The 26,454-nt window shown below is 39.5% G+C and overlaps 1 protein-coding gene across 3 annotated transcripts in view; it reads right to left on the minus strand.

The window, feature by feature from the left end:
* Positions 1-26,454, minus strand: part of TMEM117 (transmembrane protein 117) — a 415,549-nt gene that overhangs the window by 312,336 nt on the left and 76,759 nt on the right. For all 3 annotated transcript variants that reach the window (XM_006086721.3, XM_023752275.1, XM_023752274.1), the window contains exon 3: positions 25,597-25,729. In XM_006086721.3, coding sequence (XP_006086783.1) covers positions 25,597-25,729 — 133 coding nt within the window. The remainder of the gene's footprint in view (positions 1-25,596; positions 25,730-26,454) is intronic.

Below are 26,454 nucleotides of genomic sequence, written 5' to 3' on the forward strand. Positions count from 1 at the left end.
CGCGGTTGTCGTTTTCGGTCGGGAGTGAGTCTCAGACTCTGGGCTACAGATCCGGGCGAGTCTCTAGGGACCCAGACTCAAACGGGAGAAGTGGGGACTGTCTGGCTACGGGTCCCTCCGAGGTTTGCAGCTGTTGCTGGGACAGAGGAGGGCAGAGCCCCTGGAGACGGACTGAGAGCAGCCCATAGCTTGCTCTCCCTCTCCCCCCGCCCCTGTTGAAGCCCCGCCCCCGCCCCAGGCCCCTGCGCAGAAGCCATTTTGCCAAATCCGCCTCAAGCAAAAGGCTGGATTAGCGCCTCCCCAGAAGACAGACGTTTTCCACACAGCTGATTCCTACAGCCAGTCGGCCTGGTGGTCAAATCCCTCTAGTGTTAACTACAACCAATTAAGGCTTGGCTAGAACAAGACTGCGCACAAAGACCACAAGGGGGTGCACCAAGAAAGCATAAAAGATGCGGAGACAAAAAAAACATGACAGAAATGGAGGATATGGAGCTAAGAAATCGCAATTTTGAGGGCTTGCTATAAACTTGAGCAGAGCCTCACGAAAACTAATGAGACCCTCGATGCTACGATAAAGAAATTAGAAAGTAAGCATACACGGACTGAAATAAAGAATATTATACCCAATAGCAGACCAGAGGAGCACAAGAATCAAACCAAAGATTCGACAAAAAACACCCAACTGGAAAAGCTAAATGAAAAAAGAATCCGAAAGTGTGAAGATAGTGTAAGGAGCCTCTGGGACAGCTTCAAGCGCACTAATATCAGAATAATAGGGGTGCCAGAAGATGAGAGACAGCAAGATATTGAAAACCTATTTGAAGAAATAATGGCAGAAAACTTCCCCCACCTGGTGAAAGAAATGGACTTACAGGTCCAAGAAGCGAAGAGAACCCCAAACAAAAGGAATCCAAAGAGGACCACACCAAGACACATCATCATTAAAATCCCAAGAGCAAAAGACAAAGAGAGAATCTTAAAAGCAGCAAGAGAAAGAGACTCAATTACCTACAAGGGAATATCCATATGACTGTCAGCTGATTTCTCAACAGAAACTTTGCAGGCCAGAAGGGAATGGCAAGAAATATTCAAAGTACTGAATACCAAGAACCTACAACCAAGATTACTTTATCCAGCAAAGCTATCATTCAGAATTGAAGGTCAGATAAAGAGCTTCACAGATAAGGAAAAGCTAAAGGAGTTCATCACCACCAAACCAGTATTATACGAAATGCTGAAAGGTTTCCTTTAAGAAGAGGAAGAAGAAAAAGGTAAAGATACAAATTGTGAACAACAAACATGCATCTATCAACAAGTGAACCTAAGAATCAAGTGAATAAATAATCTGATGTACAGAATGAACTGGTGATTACAATGAATCAGGGACATAGAAAGGGAATGGACTGACTATTCTTGGGGGGGGGGGGAAGGGGAATGGGAGATGCGGGAAGAGAATGGACAAAAATCGTGCACCTATGGATGAGGACAGTGGGTGGGGAGTGAGGGCGGAGGGTGGGGCGGGAACTGGGAGAAGGGGAGTTATGGGAAAAAAAGAGGAACAAATGTAATCAGAACAATAAAGATTTAATTTAAAAAAAAAGAATAAAGATCTCAGTGACATAAAAAAAAAGATATCTGAAACAATGTAATGTGACATGAAAATGACTATAATTTTTATTGGTGACAAAAATCATAGGTACTACTTATAATATTGTAGTTGGTTGCTTACAATATGTAATTAAAGGAAATGTTAACTTTCAAGAAGAGAATATTGAAAATAAAGATATAATTTCTTTCTCATCCAAAAAAAAAAGTATCTAAAAATAAAGAACTACAGGACTACAAAATTTAATTATAACTTGATCTAAGGTAATCTTTTTCAATGTTTTTAATTAGAAGGATAATGGCTAGGAAACAAACGTGTGTGGGCTTCTTAGTTGGACCCATCTTTTTCTCTGCGAAGGAAATAAGAAGTAACCTGATATGTCAGTGTGTAGACTGTCGACCCAGTGGACATCTCCCTTGTGTGGACATGGAGACAGTAGAACCTGATGTGATTGAACATTCAATTGTTCACCTCTTCCCTCTATCCAGAGTCACCCTCATCCTGGACCCCTCTTATAATTTGACGTCCACTATTATATTCTTTAGGGAAACTAATTAAGCCAACCCAAATATCCAGTTTTTCTGACCTTTATAGTCTTGCCCTAAAATAATAAATTCACATTCCTACTTACAAAGAAAATATTTTACTTACTTGTACAATAAAAAATTAATATATCTTGAAAATGTAATTTCTGTAATAGAATCCCTTTTCTTTCTCAATTTCATAAGGCGATATTTTGCTCCGTTGCAAACATGTCTTTTTGTATAATATTAAAGAACTATGGACTTGGAGAGACATTTGAGGTCTTCAACTTTAATCACCCAAAGTAAAAATCTTTTGTACATCCTATCTTTCTGACAAGTGATTTATCTAGTAGTGGCATGAGCACTTCTACTGGCAGAGAACTAACTCATTGCTATACCAACAAAACAGTCACCTGAATGTCAGATGGCTTACGTAGTTAAAGAGCTCTTGCTTACAGTGAGCTCGAACTGATTCCCTATAACTGTGACCCATTCATCTTTCCCTTTCTGTCCTCTGGCACTACCCAGATGAAGCCTACTCCCAATTATACATGACAGCTCTTCACGTATTTGAAGGCACTGATACCATTCCCCAGGCTAAAATCCGGATTTGACAGTTCCTTCAATAAAACCGTCAGAAAACCCTTTATTAGTGTGGTCTAGCCTCCAAATGCAAGGAAATGACCGAAGAAGCTTCCAGCCTATGAACCGAGATCTGATCCAATGTGCTGGATGTGGTCTGATACTGCAGAGGCCTACTCACCTCTTTATTCATCTTGCTACCTATATGGCATTAGCTCTTTTAACAGTCATGCCACACGAGGGATTCCCATTCAGCCTCCAGTCAGCTAAAACACTAAGAGCTTTATTAAACAAACTTCTATTAAGAGGACAGCCCATATTTTTCTTGTAGACTTTTTAATCTGAGTGCAAGATTGAAAGTTGCCTCTAATTTCCCTCTTGCTTCCGTCATCCATCACCCAAGTCTATGGAGACTCCTCTTAATGCTAATTGCTTTAACTCCCTTCCTCAGCTTTTTTACCATCATCCAACTACTGATGGGCTGCTAGGCCAGGGCCAATCCATAGCCCAGTGGCCCACCCTTAGAGGCTGCTGAGGGTCCTCTGGCTGCTGGTCCTTTTAACATGTGCTTCTCCGTGTCATGCTAAAATCATAAGGCTTTTTGTGTGTTTTTACATTATAAAATGGTGAATCACTACGACAAAATATCATGCACTGTGGCAAAAATCATGCTTGTTTAATAGAGAATGCAACGTACCCTGAGAGTCTGCTAATGTTAAGTGTATGAAGATTGGTTTTAAAGAGAAAAAAATGCATTTTTCACACATGGTATTACCTAATCACCAAACTAATCCCATAACATAGTTATTACCATTTTTACTTTATAGCTGGGAAAATTTAATCTGGCTGAAACTGCAAGTTCCCTGGAGTCAGAAGCCTGCATTTGAATTCTAACTCAGCCCAATATGATATCAGCTATATGACCACTGGCAAACTACGTAACCTGTTAGTGGTCCCTCCTCCTAAGATTGGCATGTGCATTAAATAAAATGATACATGTCAATCATGTAACATAGTACCAGGCAAATGGTAAGTTCTTGATAAGTATTATGTATAGTTATTAGGGCCTAAGACAAGAGAGTTAGAAACGTGGCAAAGGCAGGATCTGAAGCAAAGTTTAACTCCAAAGCAACTACAAACATGCATAGTCAAGGACACAGAGAACTAATTTTATCTCTCCTAGCAAATACAATTTGTCTTCCTGACCATATTGTTTGATTCTATTTAAAAAAAATAGCATTTTGAGACTAATAAAAGAAACAATGCACCTGAAGACACAGCCCAATTAGCGATTTTTATAGTGACAAGTTAAAGACAAAAAACAAGCTAAGAATGAGGTCACAGGAAAGATGAATTACAAGGCAGACAAGCTGTAGCTAAGGCAGAGCATTGGTGAGGCAGCAACAAATTCATTTGCTGTCAAGTATTTGAAGGCAAATGCTGAATGGGCTTTAGACTGCCCCTTAAATTTTCATAAGTAAAGACTAACACCCGAGAGGCTAAATTATTCATTAGCATTACATATTATTTACAGGCACGTCAATATCATTAAGGATATAAATCTCAAAAGAAGACATATACATGGTCAACAGATATACTTTTTTAAAGTTCGACATCACTAATCATCAGGAAAATGCTAATCAAAATCACAATGAGATATCACCTCACACTTGTTAGAACTGCTGCCATCAAAAAGACAAGAGGTAACAAATATTGGCAAGGATATGGAGAAAAGGGAACCCTTGTGCACTGTTGGTGGGATTATAAATTGATACAGCCATTATGGAAAACAGTATGGAGGTTCCTCAATGATTTAAAAATAGAACTACCATATGATCCCACAATCTCGTGTCTGAGTATAGACCCAAAGGAAAGAATATCATTACCTAAGTGTCCATAAAAAAAAAGAATGGATAAAGGAAATGTCACACACACACACACACACACACACACACACACACAATGTAATACAATATTAGTAAGCTTTACAAAAGAAGGAAATTCTATCATATGTGACAATATTAATGAACTTCGATGGCATTATGTTAAGTAAAATAAGCTAGGCACAGAGAGACAAATACTGCATGATCTCACTTTTATTTGGAATCTAGAAAGTTGAACTCATAGAATCGGAGAACAGCATGTTGTTGCCAGGAGCTTGGAGGTGGTGGAAATGCAGAGATGTTGGTAAGAGAGTACATAGTTTCAGTTATACAAGATGAATAAGGTCTAGAGATCAGATGTATAGCATGGTGACTATAGTTACTAATACAGCATTATATACTTGAAATTTGCTAAGAGAGTAGATCTTAAACGTTCTTACCACCAAAAGTAAGGTAACTATGGGAAATTATGGATTTGTCAATTAGCTTGATTGTGATAATAATTTCAAAATATTTACATATTATCAAATCACGTTGTACACCTTAATATATACAATTTTTGTCAATTCTAACTCAGCAAAGTTGGGGAAGGGAAAGTCATTAAGCTAAAAGACAAATGTTAATGTGTGTATTTTTTAGTAAAAATATCTATTTCCATATTGTAGCAAAGGTGAGGAGGTTATATTACATACATGTAACTGGAATAAAAGACAACAAAAATGAACATCTGGAACAAGATAGGTAAGATAGAGGAATAAAGCATAAATTTTGCTTATCTTAGTTATTAGATTAAGAAGACAAAGGGAAATAAGAACAGAAATTCTAAAGAGCATTCTTCCACTTTCAGGTATCAGTCTAATGTATATTTAATCATCAGCAATCTTTTAAACTATATTAAAGATTCGAGAACTCAGAAAGAAAGCAAATCTGTCACAAAACATACTTTCCAAAGAATAATTCACAGCTATAAATTCTTTTATTTTAATATATTTTTATTGATTTCAGAGAGGAAGGGAGAGGGAGAGAGAGATAGAAACATCAATGATGAGAGAGAATCATTGATCAGCTGCCTCAGGCATGCCCCCCACTGGGGATGGAGTCCTGACCATATGCCCTGACCATGACCTCCTGTTTCATAGGGCGATGCTCAACCACTTAGCCACACCAGCCAGGCATATTCTTTTATTTCAAACAAACAATAACATCAATATTCTACTATAAAAGTAAAAGTTTTCTAAATTTAATTCTAAATGCTGAAATTTACTTAAAGTCTCTTACATTGAGTCAACCATTGACATACAACCAGAGCTTCCCTCAACACTGAGATTGATGAGAAAAGACAGGGAAATGTCACCGCTCTGTGTCCAGTGAAATACCAGGGAGAATGACACGGACAGATCTTTCCAGCGCATGACAAAGGCAGGAAACTTTTCTTTCCAATTATGGCTGAAAGTCAAATAACTGAAGGGTATAGAAAAACTTACTTTATTCAATTTAATCAAGTCCTGCTTTTCTTGCCTGACAAGTAGAAAGGATCTGTGGGAAAGACTGAGTCACATACAATTCTGGTATAATCTGTAGGAATTCTTGTTTAATATAGCTAAACTGACGAAAAAATATGCAAAATGTTCTTTTTTAACTGCTCAGGTATCTTAGTACTCAAGCAAACTTTACTACTTTTCAAATAAGAAAGTCACTAAAATGTGGCATACACAAATGGGTAATGATCTTGATTTAGGAATAGTCAATGAAGTTCAGCTGCAGCATCCTTTAAACACTGAACATCTAAAGAGGTAGCTCAGTAAGAATTATACCATCTTGGAAACTAATCCCAAACCAAGAAGCCATGGTTGCCTGACAGCTCTGATTCAGCCGTAAGACTATGAGAGTACTAAAGTGCATGTCATTGCCAAGGGCAGCCAATCTTATTTCAGGTTTTTCTGCCAGACAGATCCTAAAGTAGGAGTCACTTTTTTTATTATTATTATTGATTTCAGAGATGAAGGGAGAGGGAGAGAGAGATAGAAACATCAATGATGAGAGAGAATCATTGATCGGCTGCCTCCCACATGCCCCCCATTGGGGATCGAGCCCACAACCCAGGCATGTGCCCTTGACTGGCATCAAACCCGGGACCCTTCAGTCTGCAGGCTGACACTTTATCCACTGAGCCAAACTGGTCAGGGCAGGAGCCACTTTTTAATATGTCCTTTTAGCATGTCTCCAGAGAAAAACAAATTAACAACAATAACATCAGTTTCCTATCCAGCATCTCACACATGCTCCTCAAAACAACTCTAACAGGTATTCTTTTAATCTATAGATATAAAAATTAAGGCTCAGAGACATAAAAACTTGCTTAAAATTTGACCTCTAATAAACAGAGACAAGACTCAAACCTCCACCATCTTACTGAAAATTTACACTTGCCCAATTACAGTCATTATCTCTCCAAACCCCCTAAACCTGCAAAAGCTATCCATGGCCCTACTCCAAAGTCTTACTTGCTTTGTTCCTCTATGTATGCTTTACCTGTTTTAAGAAGAGCAAGAAATATAGAGAGAAAAATGTAGCACATCCCTGGCATTTTTACTAATAACAAAAGTTATATTTCTCCATGAAGATAAAATACAAGAGAACACAGGATGATCATCACAAGTCTAGAAGGACTACAGGAAAATGTCTCAAGAGCACATGCCCTGTTCATGCTCATGGTGGTCAAAATGGCCAGGGATGGTCATTCTTTTGCATTGCTGGAGTGAGAAGGACCAGCTGTGGCTATGGGATCCATACAGAGTTTGAACTTCTACTATGCCCACATTAACACCATCCCTGATCAGGTGAGATAAAGTAACACATGAACCAAAATAGAAAACTTATTCCACCCAGCCACATCTGCAATTGGCACCTTTAGACTGTAGATATCAAGGTATTTGTGTGAAATTTTATTTAAAAAGGCTCAATGTTGTGAAAAAAACATGCATCCATCATTTAACTCAAAGTAACCACTTGGGGTTGTAAAGCAGCTTTATAATTTTCATCCTTTCTGAAAACTTGTCCTAGAGAAATGCTGACAAAATATGAGCAAACTAAAAAGTTTTAAAAAGCTGCCTGAAGCTAAAGAACAAATAAATAATATATCAGAAGTAAACACAGGAGTTCCATAGCCATGCCATTTCTAGAAACATCATTCAAAATATATATCTAATAATGTGTGGTCAGCAATGTTATTTTTTATGGGTAATGTGGTGCCATGTTATTACACCACTGAAGCAGCTATAAAATTTTCCTTTAGGTGCTTTCATGTCATTCATTCTCTGGTAGCAGTTTAGGCGATTGAGAATTAAATCTTTCAGTTTACTACAGTACCATTTAAAATGTCTCCTTTAGGCAAGAACATTCAGTGGGGTAAAGAGAGTCAATTCAATAAATGGTTTTGGGAAAATTGGACAGACACGTGCAAAAAAATGAAACTAGACAACATTCTTACACACCATGTAAAGAATCAACTCAAAATGGATTGAAGACTTAAATTTAAGACTCAAAACCATAAAACTCCTAGAAGAAAACAAAAGCAGTAAAATCTCAGACATCTCTCTTAGCAATATTTTTTCTTATATATCTCCTTGGTCAAGGGAAACAAAAGTAAAACAAATGGGACTACATTAAACCATCAACAAAATGAAAAGACAACCTACTGAATGAGAGAACATATCTGCCAATTATATACCTGATAAGGGGTTAATATCTAAAATGTATAAAGAATGCTCTATTCATAGAACTAAAGGAAGTTCCCTTGGGGTGGAACTGCATCTCTAGGCAAAAGTAACGAAAGAGCAGAATAGTAAGGTAGGTTGGGACTACATTATTGCAAGCCTTATAAGCCATAGAAGAATTGGGACTGTATTATAAAGACAATGAAAATCCACTAAAGAGTTGTAAGCCAGGATACCTATGTTTTTAGAGGAATCACCACAGTGTGGAGAATGAACGGGAAGTGGTAACTGTTTCAGTAACTCAAGGAAGACATAATAAGGGCATAGCAGGCAGGACAGACCTAAATAAAAGGATTTGCAAGATATTTAGCAGGTAGAAACAATGGGCCTTTATAATTTATCACATGAATGAGATAAGGGAGGGCAAGAAAGAATGAACAATACCTAAGTGTCTGGCCTTAGGGAATGGTTTGGGGAATGGAGGCTGAGATGAGTTCAGTCTGGGGTATTATTGAGATATTCAAATAGGTATTTACAGTAGTTAGTATGATATGCAACTCAGAAAAACAATGGGACTTAATATTTTAGAATCACCAGTAGAAAGGTGAACAAGCCAGAAAGTGGGTCTCATACAACAAAGAGGCTAGAGAGAGTAAGAAAATCAGATTAGAACCCTGAGTGATAAGATCCTAAAGAAAGCTAAAAAGCAGAGAACAAAAAGAGTGTACAAAAAATACAGCCCAAGGAAATAGAGCATTTCAAGAAGGTAGGAATGGTGATAAGTGCCAAGTGCAGGAGCGAGAGATCAAGTAAAATAAGGCTGAGAAATACCATTGGATGGTTTGACAAGGAGGTTTGACAGGTGGATTTTGGACACACTGGGGTGACAGCAAGACTTGCAGCAAAGACCAACACTGATACAGGTGCTGAATAAAGCCTCTTAGTGACTAAGAGAGAGAAATCAGCAAATTGCTGATGACAGAACAGAAGAACTTCAAAGTAAATGCCAGAAGCCTCCAAGGTTTTTATCTAAGGGCAGGGGTGGGGTTTTAAATTAATTTTTAAAAGGATGATAAGTCTGCATTGACATCTATCACCAGGCGTATTCTGCTCATTACAGGAAGCCGCTTCATTCTGCAAAGTGAAAGGCTATTCCGGTGGCTCCGTTGCGCTTCCTCTGATTAGGGGATGCTGTGGCATTACCGGGTGAAAGGGTTTTATCGCATTTTTTCATATTTCAGCTGGCAACATAATTCTAACTTCCTGAAGTAAAATTCAAACTCATTTCCTACTAAAAGGATCTAGACATAAATCAGTTGTCACACAGAGCTCATGAGGAAGTATTGAGTGATTTCCATAAGAATTATTTGCCCACATGCAGGCTGCAGCGAAAACTGCCAACTCTGGAAATAGTTTTAAATACAGGTCCTTTTCCAGGCCTCACGGACAGAGGACTGCACCATTATTCCTAAATGACAGTGGTGTGTGGCACCTATAATCTGATGACTCTGACAATGGGTACTGCCCTAAAGAGAGAAATAGAAGATTCTGCAGTCTTAGCTACCCCTACAATCAAAATAGTACGAGAAATTGCCTGAACTTAATCTTCCTTTAGCTTCCCAAGCTAAACATTTACCTTTTCGGTAACACATACTAAAAAAAAAAAATAGGTTTTAGATTTTTTTAAAATCACAGAATTATGTAACTGAAAGAACATTAAGATGTTACCTGCCAACTACTTCTTCCTTGATCAGAACAGAATTTTAAACTATCCCTAAAAGTCAACCATCCACCTGCCAAATAAATCTGACAAACGCCTGTGCTGTGATGCATGGTGTTGTTGAAAAAGCCCAAAACACAAGGTGTTCTCCTGGGAAACGGATAAGTGTCACTTGACTGTCATACCTACAATTAGGTTTGTCATTAGACCGGAAATAAAGACCATCCCGACAGACTAGAAGAGAAAAGCTCACTAGGATTCATTGTTCTACTTCTGTAAGGAAATTGTTAGGAACGCCATTGAGGATTCCTTTCTCTACATGCTAGAGTCCTCTTCGTGAACACTCTTATGGAAATTTTCTCTCTGGTTTTCATCAGAAGGATCATAGTGCTTCTCCCAAATATCTACTGTTGAATACAATCCATGGCCTCTATGCCTGAGAGTATCTGTCAATTATTGGCTAATATTCTCTGGGACCGCTTTAACCCACCGTCAACATGGAAGACAACATCCAGGGAAACACAGAGTAGAGAATAAAAACAGTGCCAAGAATGGAGGAGAGCAGAGGCAAAACTGCTACCCACCATAGACAGGGATTTTGTGGCCATTGTGTGTATATGAGTGTGTGTGTGTATAAGTATCTATACTAATAAAAGGGTATATGCTAATTAGACCGGGAGACCTTCTGGAAGATCTTCCAGATGTCCTTCCAGACAAAGCCATGGTGGCAGGGCTGAGGCAGAGGTAGTAAGGGATGACCAGGCCGGTGGGGAGGGGCAGTTGGGGGTGAGTAGGCTGGCAGAGGAGGCCGGTGGGGGCAAGCAGGCCAGCAGGGGGGGAAGTTGGAGGTGATTAGGCTATCAGGGGGGCAATTGGGGGTGAGAAGGCTGGTGGGGGGGCAGTTGGGGCAATCAGGCCGGCAAGGGGGGAAGTTGGGAGCGAGCAGGCTGGCAGGCAGAATGGTTAGGGGCAATCAGGCAGGCAGGCAGGTGAGCAGTTTGGAGCCAGCAGTCCCAGATTGAGAGAGGGATGTTCGACTTTAGGCCCATAGGGATCGGGCCTAAGCTGACAGTCAGACATCCCTGAGGGGTCCCAGATTGGAGAGGGTGCAGACCGGGCTAAGGGACACACGCCGTGCACAAATTTTGTGCACTGGGCCACTAATTATATATATATATTTTTTTTTTCTTTCTAAACATTTCATAATAAAGAACCCACTATTTTAAACAGTGTATATCTCTTGCTGAGGAACAAATTATCATAAAATGTAGCTGTTTAAAATAGTAAACATGTATTACTCATAGTTACTGCAATTCAGGAATCCTAGGGCAGTGTAATGGGTCCTCTGGCTCAGGTGTCAATCACCATGTGGGCCGAGGCTACAGTCTTCTCAAGGCTTGATTTGGGGAGGCTCTGTTTGTAAGTTCACTCACATGGCCTCAGGTCCTTTCTGGCTATTGTTTAAGGACAGGTTCCCTGCCATATGGGCCTCTCCATAATATTACTCCCAATGTTGCAGTTTGCGTCCAGAATAAGGGCTCAGAGTGAGTGAAAGACAGAGGAGAGAGGCAACAACACTGAAGCCTGAGTTTGGAATTCACATCCCATCACTTTATCATATTCTACTCATTAGACGCCTGCCACTAAAGGGAGGGGAGCCCAAGAGCGTGCATACCAGAAGGCGGGGTCACTGGGAGCACCTCAGAAGCTGCCCACTGCACAGTCACAGTCATTTTCTCACATTACAGGGACTCTACTCTTATTGGGATCTGAGGTGAGAAAACAGGGTTTGATAAGGTTTGTTTTAAGCAAAATGAAATTGATTTTAATTTTCTAAACTCTAGCCATGGGCACAGAAAATGGAATCAAATTGGACAGTCAGTTCTTAACCTTGACCATTCTTTGGTCAATCACTAAGGCCCTTTCTGAGGCCTCACTATAAATATGCATCCCTATGGCTTCATTTTTTGCCTAGGAAGTAATTCTAACTACATTCTAACCTGGTACAGGTTATTCCTGGAAAAGAACAATGAGATCTGGAATCTTAAAATAATCTCATGGTCCTTATCAGAATAGAATTTGGCTATAAATTAGTTACAAATGTCCAGGAATACTCAGTGTGCATCAAAGCCAACATTTTTTTCTGGAACATTCCCAGATGGATCATCTTTCCCTCCTGTCTCTCTCCTACTGATTTTTAAAAAAATATTTTTATTGATTTCAGAGAGGAAAGGAGAGGGAGAGAGAGATAGAAACATCAATGATGAGAGAGAATCATTGATCAGCTGCCTCCTGTACGCCCCCTACTGAGGATCGAGCCCGCAGCCCAGGCATGTGCCCTTGACCAGAATCGAGCCTGGGACCCTTCAGTCCACAGGCTGATGCTCTACCCACTGAGCCAAACCAGCTAGGGCATCTCCTACTGATTTTAAGCAAGGTAACTATATGTTTAAATTATCCTTGGACACCACAATGTATGCCTTTCTCCTGTGTTGTTATTAACACTCCCTTTCATTGTCAAATGTGCACGGGTTTGAATAATAATTATAAAATCATCTTATTTCTAGGTAATGCTGTGTGCTCTTTTTCTAAATTTTATCTTTTTTTTGGGGGGGGGTGGTCAAGGAGTTACAGAGAGTGGAATGGAGAGAGCACTCCTTGTCCTCTTCTTTTTCTAGCGAGAAAGGTTCAGAAAAGGAAAAATAGAAGGGGAAAAGTGAAATGCTCATTACTGACTCTCCCAGTCTCTCCATCTTCCAAGCAGCAGTGCACATTTGACATATATTTAATAAAAGCAGGAAAGGCCCAGACCATTGAACAATTTGAAAAGATATATTTGGACTAATAACACTCAAGGACAACAGGAAGGACAAAGTAAACCAACTCCACAGAAAATCAAGGGCAAGCCTGTTTTGACTCCTGGGCAAATGAGAGCTTCCTGGGTACCTGTGGGACAGGCGGAGCACACACGGCAGAGGGCTCCGGTCCAAGCCAATCCACACTGGTCACAGTTTCCTTAGCCAGGGCTTTCTCTGGGCTCTGACGGAAGAGATCACACAGATAGGCAACCACACGATTTACTATATACCCTGGCTTTAACCGAAGTCAGGGAAGAAGCGTTGCTCTTTGCAGTGCTGTGCCCAGAAGCCATTAAGCTCAGGCTCAATTTCATTTTTCTTTTCTTTTTAAATTCCAAATTCTTTATCATGACCTCATCCTCTGCTTTTAGCAAACTCCTCCCCTAACTTTCCCAGAGGTAGGAGTTGATGTGAAGACATATTTCTCTACCTCCAATTATAACTTCACTCATACTATAATATTATGAGCATGGGAAGGGAGCCCCGTTGCCAGGGAAACCAGAAGCCGTGCACAAGTTCAGCCTCAGTTGGATCCACTACTCTAAACTGGTCAAAATCTAGCTCTCAATGTTGTAGATATGAGAAGGTAAAATACTTCATCATTCCTATGACTTAATATACGTTTTATTCATACCTTCATAAAGTCCCGCTGACCAGTACGTTTTCTCCTGAATTCACTAACTTCACTCATTTATTTCCACTAACGGAGGATGATATTCAACGTGTTTAGAACAGACATGGCATGAGAAGTACCAACCGAAATAGATGTATTCAACCAAATCAGAATGTATACCAGCTGTAGGTAAGAACTGAACCGGAGCACAGTAGCCACCAATCGGTGCAGTGTCTAACCTGGATACCTCCCCTTTTTCCTAGCAAATATACAATTGAATACACCATATACAATTAAATAAAAATTGGATTTTGATGTGAAATTCATCCATGGCTTCTATGTCAAATCATCATTACAATACATTTTTTAAAAATCATTTTTTACATCCCCTTCCCAGGAAGAAAGACACTGTGTGGAGAAGGATGTTAAGGGCACTGCATATACGAAGGTCTCCGAGACGTAAGTTATCAGAAAGAACATCTTCACTTCCTAGTGTGGTTTGAGTGGTCCCAGAGGGTGGTCAGTGTGGTTGTTCCTGAACTGTCCTGTCCTCCCCCTGCTGGGTGCATGGCATGATTGCACTCCCCGGCCCCTTTGTGCTTGAGTGGAGCCAAATAACTACTTCTAATCAAAGATTTGTGCAACGTGAAGTACGTCGCTCCCAGGCAGAACGTTGAATTACTGCTGTGAGACCACCCAAGGCCAACCACTATCCTCCCACACTATAGCTGCTACTTCAGCCTTGATCCCCCAGGGAGGGGGCCTTAAATTAGAGCCCTCCATCTGACTCACAGTGAAAATATAGTGTGAGCAAAAAATAAACTTGGTGGTCTTAAGCCACTAAAATTGTTGGATTTGTTTGTTACTGAGACATACTATACCCTGTCCTGACTGATATATTATAGTTCTAAGATCTTATTATTGGAAGCTTCTGTTTTGTGGCTTTAATACCCCCTTCAATGGTTTTAAATATGAAGTCTATACACTCCCTCATCTTGTACACAAAATTTAGGAGGCTAGGGAAGAAAGTCTATGGTGTTCATTAAATCCTCCAAAACTTCTGATTTTAGCGCTATCGTGTTGCTGATTCTTAAATAATCTATGAATTTAGTCTACAACCATGTCAGGTATGTTGCCAACTTTTACTTAGATCCCCTTCTTGTCTTTGTAACCTGTTATCACTCATTATCTGGCTCTGACAAACGTGTCCATCACTTGCTTCCTGAATCAGCTCCCAAAACATATTTGATCTCAATGAGATCAGTCTTTAAACTACAACTGGTCATTGATGTGTAAAGTAGATATCAGAAAATGTTTTGTAATCACTGAGGCAGAGCTCAGTGAGAGCAACAGTGTCTATAGTCCTACTCTGTCTGAGACCTTGCTCCTAAGAAAGATAAGGAAACATGCCTATTAGGAATTTCAATTAGGAGCTCCTCAAAAGCCTGAAGGGTCTGTGTAATAAGTAAATTCTCTAGAAGCAGTTCACCAAACGGGTGCACAAACCTAGCTTCTTTACTAGTTTAGGTCACTGAATTTCCATAAACTAGCACTAAACTGATTCACCTTTAGATGATGTAGTGAAGTAATAGTCAACATCATCCTCTTCTTAAATTCTTTAAGAAGCTGAATAAAATTATCTAGCTTAGCACTCCCCTTTCTGCTGAGCCCTGTATTAACTTGGCATGATCCCAACAGAAATATTATATCTGTTGTTCATTTAAGAACATGAAATCCTGCTTGCTTGTCAGTTTTATGTATATCTACATATTCAATTAAGACGCCTCTGTAAGGTTCAGAACATATACCACTGTTGCAAATTCTTATCTCTGTGTAGTTACACATAACTTTGTCATCAGTGATTTATTTTGGATGCTTAGATTTAATTCGCACAGCCAATTCTCTAATAAGAGTATATTGAATAATTTATAGTATTACATATAAGATATATTAAGAATAACACAATAAGCATATATAGATAGGATACAGACAATCTTGAAGCAAAAACCTATTATTATTTGCTAAAAGAATATAAGCATTTTATATGTAGCATATATATTATTTGTTGTTACTGCACAGCACACTGAACATTTTATGCTTTGCCAAGTACCTGGGAATCATCCTTCTAATATTCTAAAATATGAATTTTAGGGCAAAAGAATTAAATTACATAGACTATAAAATATAAGTAAAAATCTAATACCCTCTTTCTTTCAAACATTCATTGTAAAAGATATAAATTAGTATTAGTATTTTTTAATTAGGTAAGAGTCACTTAAATCAAGATCGGTCTGTGAGTGTCCCATTTCTAAGTAATTTTAATATTTCAAATAGAATTATGCTCTTCCATGCCTTTTTACGCTTATCAAGTATGTTTGCACATTTTCTTCCCTAGAGAAAAAAAATGTAGTAGACTGTCAGAGTCCCCTGGCGGTAGCCTAAGGGAACTGCACTAGATGGAAGTTAACCAGTTCCAAAGAGAGCAGAGGTGTGCTCACTTCTCTCCACCATGAAAGAGGCATTCTCCCCTCGACCTGGTGTGAACGAGTAAAAGAGGTTGTAGCCATTCCTTACTGAGCAGCCAGAGCCGTGTATCCCAATGATGTTACCTTACCAGGGGACTATTTGAATGATGAAGTATTTTATTAATAGAACTCTACTGTTTTTCATCAATCCCTCAAGAATAACTCTGGGGTTACTAGATTACAAATGGGATAAACTATCACAGAAGTGTCACTTTCTCAGCAACGGTTGGATTGTTTCTTATTAATTTTTTTAATTAAACTATATAATTTCAGGTTAACCTTAAGCCTCACATCGGGAAAGTAATTATTTCCTGTGTGTTCACCACTGGGGAAAAAATGAATTTAGATGGAACTTAAAGATATTCATTATTAAATAGTGTACAGACAATGGATACACACACACACACACACACACACACACACACACACGACCACTACATCATTAATTTCCATGATATCATCCACAACTCAATCAAATTTTTCCTCTCTTTTTAGAAAGGTCAAATTAACAAATAACTATTTAGTAACTTAATATATGTTTGATTTCTGCCTCTGAATTCTAATGAAATATCATATTAATTTCTATATTTATTTTTCATTGATTAAAAATAAAATAAGGAATAGTGTATGTATCTTCATAAAGATGCATTCTAATAGCATTTGAACCAGGTGCTGTGCATTCCATATGTTAATTCACTCCATAATTCAAGTATATTTAATATTGCATATTATGAATTATTGCACAGGAAATTAATATTTATTGAAAATCTACTAGTGATAGCTACTCATTTGGGCATTTTGCATAAAATTAAAAATAATCATTATAGTTGTATGACAATAATGTAATATCATTTACATAAATTACATATCCTATGTAATAAAGAGCTAATATGCAAATGGACATCACACCATCATGCCTTAACGGCTCAGACACTCAATACTGGGGACAGAGGAATGGGGGACCAGCCAGGCACAAATGAGCTCACAAGAGAGGAATGGGGACCAGTCAGGCACAGGGAGGGAAGCCCGGGTCCCAGGTGCCTGCGGTCAGCCAGAGGGAGGGAATCCTAGGTCCCAGGTGTGGGGAGAGGCAGAGGTGGTTAGGGGCAATCAGGCCAGCATGGGATCAGTTAAGGGCGATCAGGCCGGTAGGGGAGCAGTTAGGGGCGATCAGGCAGGCAGGCAGAGGAGGTTAGGGGCAATAAGGCAGGCAGGCAGGCGAGTGGTTAGGAGCCTGCAGTTCTGGATTGCGAGAGGCAGTCAGACATCCCCTGAGGTATCCCGGATTGGAGAGGGTGCAGGCCAGGCTGAGAGACACCCCCCCTCCCCCGTGCACGAATTTTGTGCACCGGGCCTCTAGTGTCATTATATTGTCCAAAGTACTTGTTGTTATTACAACAACTAATATTTATTGAGTGCTAAATTACTTGAGCAACTGAAATATGTATTTTCTATTATTTAAACAGCAACTAACATTTATCAGGAGCTCATTAACAGTGGGCTCCATATCACTTGCTCAGTATATATTGTCTTCTTTGATTGTCACAACAACCCTAAGCTTGGTACTAATAGCCCCATTTTACACTTGAGGAAATAAGGCTCAGAACATGAAGTTTATCTAGGGCCACATTGCTCCAGGGCAGTGGTTGGCAAACTGTGGCTCGCGAGCCACGTGCAGCTCTTTGGCCCCTTCAGTGTGGCTCTTCCACAAAATACCGGCTCTTCCACAAAATGCCGACTTCTGCACATGGGCCACGAAGTGTCAATTGCACTGTACGTGCGCGCCTGCACATGGTATTTTGTGGAAGAGCCACACTGAAGGGGCCAAACAGCCGCATGTGGCTCGCGAGCCGCAGGGTGTCCGGACAAAAGTCCATGCTGTTTCTCCTAGGCCACACTACCTTCCATACAAAGCAAAGCTAATGATGACCAAGACTGTTAGCCATCTTAAGTTTAGTTTATTTCTTTACTTTAGAAGCATGCATTTCCTCCAGGTTAAGATGATGGTGATGATGATAGTAATACAAATAACAACCCTATAATCACAACCCATATCTTAAAAATGAGAAAACTCTAGCTTTCCTGAGTTATTTTTGCCAGTGAATAGCTAAGATGGGTCTAAAAGCCAGGTACTCTGTTTCCTGGATCAGAATTTTCCCTCTGTAAAAGCTGGTGAACTATTTAATGACAGAGTTGCAATAAGCAACTATGAACAGAACACCTCTTAAGTGTGTCAAATCAATGTTGAGTCTGTACAGATAATGCACTCCCACAAAATAATAAGGGTGCAACATTGATTGTGTCTTTCATTAATGTTTTAAAACTTCTTCAATTCAGACAACACTAACAGTAAACTTGTGATAATTTAGATATGCTGTGCTATTTTACCCCTGTACTATCACAACCAGGTAATGTGAAAGCATTAGTATTAAAAGCAGCAAGTGGTGCCCTATTGCTCTAATGCCTCTGGGTAAATAAGTCTGTCTCTCTCTCCCTGCCTCCCTCCCTCTCTCTGTTTCTCTCTCCCTGCCTTTCTCTCTCACCAAGCCTCCCTCCAGTGCCCCCTGGGGCAGCCCTCTTGACCACACTCAGCCATTCTCAGTAACCAGCTCTTCGTCTCACCAGCCCATTCTCGGTAGCCAGCTCTGCCCCTTTCCCCCAGCCTTAGTAATTAATTGTGCTATTATTGTGAAGTAATTGTACAAGCAAGTCAGTGTTTAGCCTAATTAAGAGTGAAGCCAACAAATTATTTAGAGCACCACTCCAGCAGAATTTGCATTCAGCCTTGTATTAGCACCCAATCAAGCTTTCCAGCCATTGACTCAGTACTTCCAGGATTCATGAATATTTATAGCTAAGCTTTCTCCCCACCTCAGCTCCTAAACCCTGCCCAGGGCCTCTATTCTTTACCTATCCCTATATACCCATCGCTTTGAAAATAATACCATACTCTTATTTTCATTTACTACTATCTAAATCAGTGGTTCTCAACCTGTGGGTCGCGACCCCTTTGGCGGTCGAACGACCCTTTCACAGGGGTCGCCTAAGATCATCCTGCATATCGGATATTTACATTATGATTCATAACAGTAGCAACATTACAGTTATGAAGTAGCAACGAAAATAATTTTATGGTTGGGTCACAACATGAGGAACTGTATTTAAAGGGCCAGAAGGTTGGAACCACTGATCTAAATTAATATCTTTGTATGTCAACAATTTTGTCAGTATAGCTCAGACCAAAATTGTATAGCTTAACATTATTAAAGACTATTTCAATTTTTTCTTGCTATTTCCCAAAATAACTTTAGCACCTTTGAAAACAAAGAATCAAACACACAAACATTCCTTTCTTAGACCGAAGCTATCAGCGTACAGAGTGGAAGCAGGTCAACCAACCGTGTACTTGAAAAGCAATAGCAAGTGACCATCGCAGTTCTTAACAGTAAAAATATGTTTCAGGACTTCTACTTCTAGATCAGTGGTGACAGAGCAAAACAGTTTGAGAAAGGACTCTGAAAACATCAGTGAAAGTTTCAAAAATAGCAAACTTAGTAAAAAGAACAATACTGCCTGGAGTAAAACTTCACCCTGAATTTTTCCATTTAAGAGTAATTCAGCTTTGGGAAAAAATAATGTGCTAAAATCTATACCTCAGGCAACAGAAACTGAAGCTATAAATCAGAGAGTCCTTTTTAATACCATGTGTGGACACAGAGATGGACTGAAGTGTGGGGCATTCTTTTAAAAGTGAGGTTAAGAGTATCAGAGTTAAGGCCTAAGTAAGCTGGGCACAATGGACTTTAAAAAGCATGAAATCTTGAATAATTCCCTCCAGCCCACAGACAAGTCTATGCGGTTCCTTTTGCTGTCCCCTCTGTACATAGAAACCACTCATTTTAGACTTTAGGTAAGTGTCCATTTCAAATATTTCCTCCTGTCATATCCCTTAGACGTTTAATGAGCATTCCATGTTAGCTCTTACTAACACTGATCAGGATGATAACAGAAGAGAGGCAGTCTAATCCATATTCACTATACCCACCACCTAATTCTTACCTTGATTTTTTTCAGGCCCTGATTATGAATACTAATACATTTTTCAAAATTTCCTTAATCACTTTGTCTCATTTCTCAAATTTGGTCCCCAAAATACTTAACACACACCTATTTATTAATTAATATTTGTAAAACTTCTCTGGAAAAGGCTTTGTATCAGGAAAAATAAAACTCCTTTTTGTCATTAACACTAGAAAACATCAGCTTCCTCATACCGTACCCTAAAATACTACATAGTCTTTGGAAATTCTAATTCATAGAGGAATTTTTATAAGTAAGTCAAGTGTCTAATTTCCTTGGTGTTATCTTTGTAACACTGAAATAAGTCTATAACATATAGATGTGTGCACAAACATGGTTATATATACTATTATTTAAAATTATTTTAGAACATAAAAGGGGGGTCAAACACATCATAAAATAGTAAGTGCTTATTATAGAGCTCACTACATGGATTTCTTCAAAGAAGCCCACTAACAATTAGGAACACAACTATTTCAACACCAAGCTTCAGAAATTTGGAAGATTCTTTTCTTTGAGGAGAAAGCCTGCCTAGGACAATACAGTGAGGCTCTGGGTCCTTGAAAACATGCCCTTTGCTGCCATCAAGTGGCTCTTTGCGGAATTTTTTATGAACATATGGTGTACACCGGCTTCCTTCCTTATACCAGTACCTAAGACATGTATGATCCTGTGGGGAGCTGGGATATTTGAAAACATCAGGAAAGCCTTTCTTGAATTAGAGCTTTATACTGTAGATGCTATAAAAATTCCATGACTAAGAAGTGCTTCCGAAAGATGACATCAAAAAGGGTTTAAAGTGTCAGTTCCTAGAAAAACCTCAACCTGTACTTTACACACCTCTGTTTATTTCGACCTAATAGAAATTTTCTAAATAGAGTGGCTTTAGGATAGCTAGCTGAACACAGATGAATTTTTTTTTAAAGCTAGGAGAGGGATTTATTTAGAATAATTTTTACTAACGTCCCTTGGCTGTGGGGAAAGAAATGGTTTCATGTTTGTTTCTTTCCTATTATCATCTCACTTTCAGCCCTGTATGCAAATGACTCAGCAGACTGTTTAACTGTGATTATTAGAAAACCCTTTTTTTGCCCTTTTCTTTGAGTATCTTCTTATCTCTCTCCTAAGAGATAGTTAAACATCAGTTGAATCAAAAGGTAAAGGACAATTGCTATTTTTAAAACAACATAAACTCAAAATGCTGTGGCATTTTGAGAAGGCAGCAACATTTATCTCAGAGGACTGGTGCTTTTGATTGGAAAATGCCTTAAGATTTCGGCTATGAAAGGAAAAACCCCAGATAAACTGCCATGGACAGAAGTTGAGATGAAAGGGAACTAAATTGCTCTAAATAACAAACCAGAGGAATTCTGGAAGTTATTGGGGAAGGGGCTTCAGAGAGAAGTAGGAACCTGAAACTGGGAGAAAAGAATGGCCAGGGATGGGTTGTTTTTGCTGTTTTTTGTTTTGTTTTGTTTTGTTTGGGGGGGGCATCTAAAATCAAAAGGAAAATGTATATCAAAATAAAAAAGCCACACCTGTGGTTATGAATTCCATGGAAGATTATTGTTTATCACCCAATATCCAGGGTAAGTCAGAGAAGCTCTCCAGATGCTGCCTGTGCTAGTGGTTATGTGTTTTCTAATTCAGGGCCACCTAATGCAAGGGCTTCTGTTTCAATTTCTCACTTAATACGAGATCAAATCCTTATTTCTGGTCCTGACATAGGAATTAAACACAAGTCCCTAAGTCATTGTCTCAAGTGTCACTTCACAGGCTCACCGCCCTGCTTTTCAGATCCTTCTTCATTTCTGGCTTCGGGTTTTTCCCTTCCTCTGGGTAAGCCCAACCGTGCATTTAAAAAGAGTCTGTCGGCTGCATCCTATTTTCGGCACTTCTAAAGATTTTGTATTAGGACAGGCTTCAGGCTGCCTAGTCGACCACCTTGTAAAAAGGAAGTTGTTTATAAAGCGTCTACATGTAAAACCCTGCCCGGGATCAGAGCCTTCCACAGCAGAACCCTCGCCTACAGCTCAGACATTCATAGAAAGATGAATTTAGTTTGGTCTTGGTGACTGACAGACTAAAAGAAGTTGTGATAGCAGCAGTTTGGTGGTGTGAGGTGTAGAGAGATGGAAAGAATCAAAGGTAAGAGGAGACTTCCCTCCGTGGTAGGAAATACGAATGACATGAACCTCAGTCCCTTCTGGCCCAGCCAGCTAACTGGCCTCTTTCCCCTCCATCTGACTGCCTCTCTGTTGCCTTGCACAGATGGCTAAAGGCGTAAGAGTTAGTGCACACTCCAGGAAAGCCACTGTACTGAGAGAGCCAGGAGCAGGCAACTTGACTCTTATCACGTTAGCTCTGGCTAACACTCTTGAGGTTCTAGTCAGATAAGCCTAGGAATTGTGTTCTTTGTAACAAGGAATCAAAGGGCTCTGGCTTAGTCTAAATTTACACCTGATCCTAAAATGGGGGGAAGGAGTGGGAAGGAAGGCCAATCATTCTAGGAAAACTCCTTTTTCCCTCTTGGAAACCCTACACCCATTCATTGTAGGCCTGAAGGTCTAGCCATCGTAGAAAATAGTTCTAGACCAATATTCCTAGAGAGATCCACAAACCCGAGTATACTGGAATGCCCAGTGAACATCAGATTCATCGTCAAGAATCCTGAGCTCTCCTCTACCAACAATCCTCTTGTATGAAAGCAGTCGACTGTGATATCTGTGCCTACTGTCCTTTCCACACCCTCTGGTTCCATCATTCCCTACAAAGGATGAGGCAAAGCCTCGTGGAAAATCCCCAAAGCACAGTTGTATCCATTTGCTCTAGAACTGATTTTGCTCCAAGTTTACATTCCTACCTTAAAGTGTTCACTGGCATGGGTCATAAAAGTTGGCAACAAATCTATACTAATAAAAGGGTAATATACTAATTAGACCGGACATCTTCCGGACCACCTTCTGGACAAAGCCACGATCAGGATGGCAGGGGAGAGTAGTTAGGGTGATCAGGCCAGCAGGGGAGAACAGTTAGAAGGATCAGGCCAGCAAGGGAGAGCAGTTAGGGTGATCAGGCCAGCAGGGAGAGCAGTTAGGGCAATCAGGCTGGCAGGGGAGAGCAGTTAGGGTGATCAGCAGGCAGACAGAGGTGATTAGGGGTGATCAGGCAGGCAGGGGAGCAGTTAGGGGCATCAGGCAGGCAGGCAGAGGTTAGGGGTATCAGGCAGGCAGGCAAGTAAGCAGTTAGGAGCCAGCGGTCCCGGATTGTGAGGGGGATGTCCCAGGTTGGAGATGATGCAGGCTGGGCTGAGGGACACACACCCCCTGTGCAGGAATTTCGTGCACTGGGCCTCTAGTCTTTTATAAATACAAATGAAATTATTTTTATCTATAGAACTAAATAATTTATTCCTTGCTTTGGATTTTTTTTAAGTGGCACCATTAAGATGTCTTTTCAGTAAATGGTCTTTTTCCAACAAAGATGAGGCATATTGATGAAGAGTGCAAGAGATGCATAAGAATATGGAATGCTGTCATTAGTCTGAGAATCAAAGAAAATCACTTTCAATTTTAGGTAAGATCAATACACATAAATTCTAGACTAATTCTTCTCTTATTTCCTGCACATACCTCCTTTGTCTTTCAATTTTCAAATTCAGATTGAGTGAGAAAAATGTAAAGAAAGGCTAATGGGCATATGGTGAGCAACAGGATTGACCATGGATCAAACCTGCTAGCTGAAGAGCCTGTTATATTCACAGTTTAATTCACAGTTTAATAGCTCAAGTCCTCTATTATTGCTTAAAATACAGATCTAATTATAATGTAACCTTAGACAAGTGACAAAACCTCTCTGGCCCTCAGTTTCTGGCTCTGTAAAATGGAGATAATAAAAATACTTATTGCATAGGGTCATCATGAGGTGTAATACAGACAATTCATGCCTGGTACTGTGTGCTCAATGACTGGTGGCTCACATTAAGATGAGTTTTATTATTAGCTATTGAGTGCTTTACAACATGCCAGGGATTATCTATTGTTGCATTTAATTCATTACTTTTAAATCTGCCTTTTCCCTCAGAACAAGCACTTCTGGTTAGTTTATTAGCTCCATATTTTTTAAAAATAGAATTGGATGAAAAGTCAACTTCTGAGCAAAGGATATATTTTATATACTATTTAATGTGTTATTTGCAGCAGCAGCCTTAAAAAAATGTACGTTAGAACTGGGTCCCTTTGTCCTCTGGTTCCAGCAGTGAGCGTGCACTACAGGTCCAGACCTTTGGCTGTGCTCGGTGATTCCAAGAGCACCATTATCACAGGCATAGCTCTGCGGCTGAGGCTTATTCTGAGTAGCTGTGCGTTTGAGTGTAAAACTCCACCATTTAAAAATAGACGCAGTATAAATGGAATCTTTTAAAGCTCAGGAAATAATTGTAGACAAAGCATTCTAATGTTTAAAGCTTGAACATTTGATCTAAAATCACATTCTTGAATGTACCCCTTGTTAGTATAGATGAAAGTGTAAAACTTGTGAAATACCTGCTTTCCCTTTACTATTCAGCTATCCCTCTCAGCATTGAACAGCGGTGGCTAAGACATACATATAACATCAAAGTAATTGCACTATAGAACTGGCCGACAAGCACATCAAAGTAATTGCACTATAGAACTGGCCGACAAGCTTGCCTCGCCTGTATCTAGAAGGAAAGGATATAACCCAGCGTCCCAATCTATGGGAGGATAGATCAACACCTTCCTTATGAACTACTTCAGTGCACCACAGATATCAAAAGCAGCTTATTCTTGTCACTAATCTAATTCTTACCGCTATAGACCTAGTAATTCTCCTTATTTTCTGCCCTTCAAACTTACCAAGAGCACACCAAGAACTGGAGAAAGGTGAAAATAATCAACAAACTACTTGGCAGCACTTCTTCATGCCATGGTGATTTGATTAGTGATTAGATAAGTATAGATCACAACCCTGGATTTCATACAGGGTGGCCACTTCTAAAAGGATCCATTTATAACAAAGGTCTTTCTGTTGGAACTGTCAAGAGAGGTGTTTTTTTTTTAATGCCACCAGCATCAAACACTTTTACTTAGCCAGGCATTGAAGAGCAATGGAATTGCAAATCTGGAGACCTTCAGCTCAACCCAGCCTTACTAATCTAGTGAGTATAAACAACTCAATAATATTTCCTGATTCTCAGACTCTCTGTCACTGTAATGAAATTAGTAGCTACCCTCAAACTACCATCACAGAGAACCTAAAGAGTAAGAAACACAAGGTAAGTATTGTGAAAAGCTTCTGGGAGAAAATACTTGAAATGTCTTAAGAAAATGCATATAGTATTCCTTCTTAGGGTAAAATATTTATAAAGGACATTTAGCCTACTAAAAAATGAAGAAATTCTCTCTGGATTCTTATGAGTTTCAAACATAACACTCACCACAGTAGAAAACGGAACTATAACCTACCCCATGTTCCCATCCATGAGGAGAATCATGTTGTATATGTGAGAAAATATGAAGAGAAAGAGAATCGTGCTGAAGAACATTGTCATCCACGACCCGTGATCCTCTCGAAACATTTTTAACCGGAGCAACTGACCTGAAATATAAATATTATTAGTCAGTATATATCATAACTCAAAATTCTTTCATCTTTGCTTTGTTTTAGCAAATATTTATTATCCCACTACATTCTGAAGTCTCTGCTGTAAGACTGACTTATTGGTGAAATCACTATATAATGTCCTTTTTGCTGCTCAGAGATAAGTCCAAAACAACCCCTATATCATCCTGGAACAAATGATACTAACATGAGAATCTAGCATACAGAGACTGTTCATTATGCTGCATGAAAACAAGATGGATTATAGCACCTACCTGCGATAGTCTATTTCACAAATATGTTTTGGGTTTATTCATCTGAAACTACTTAAGACAAATGGTAAAGACGTTGCATAAATTCCATACAATTCCCTTTTGGTTCTAGAGACCCACTCCCGACACTAGCCAGACAATAAAACCAAGGCAGACCTCCCTTATGTGAGGATCCAATTGCTGAAGGTGCATGGAAACTTAAAATAAAAGTAAAGTCTCTATCACAAGAGAGAGATGACTCAACTCTTAGCTAAAATATCCATACCCATATACAAGTATGTGTGTGTTGGGGGCGGGGGGAGGATATGCATGTGTTACAGAGTTTGGTGTGGCTCCCAGCAAAACAGTTTCCACACTGAGACCTAAAATTCCAGTTACAAAGATAAATGCTAAACTTTGAATGTTAAAATGTAAATATTTCAAGGAGAAAATGCATTAAGAAGAACACTA

This window comes from Myotis lucifugus, unplaced genomic scaffold (assembly GCF_000147115.1).
Source record: "Myotis lucifugus unplaced genomic scaffold, Myoluc2.0 scaffold_30, whole genome shotgun sequence".
Lineage (NCBI taxonomy): Eukaryota > Metazoa > Chordata > Mammalia > Chiroptera > Vespertilionidae > Myotis > Myotis lucifugus.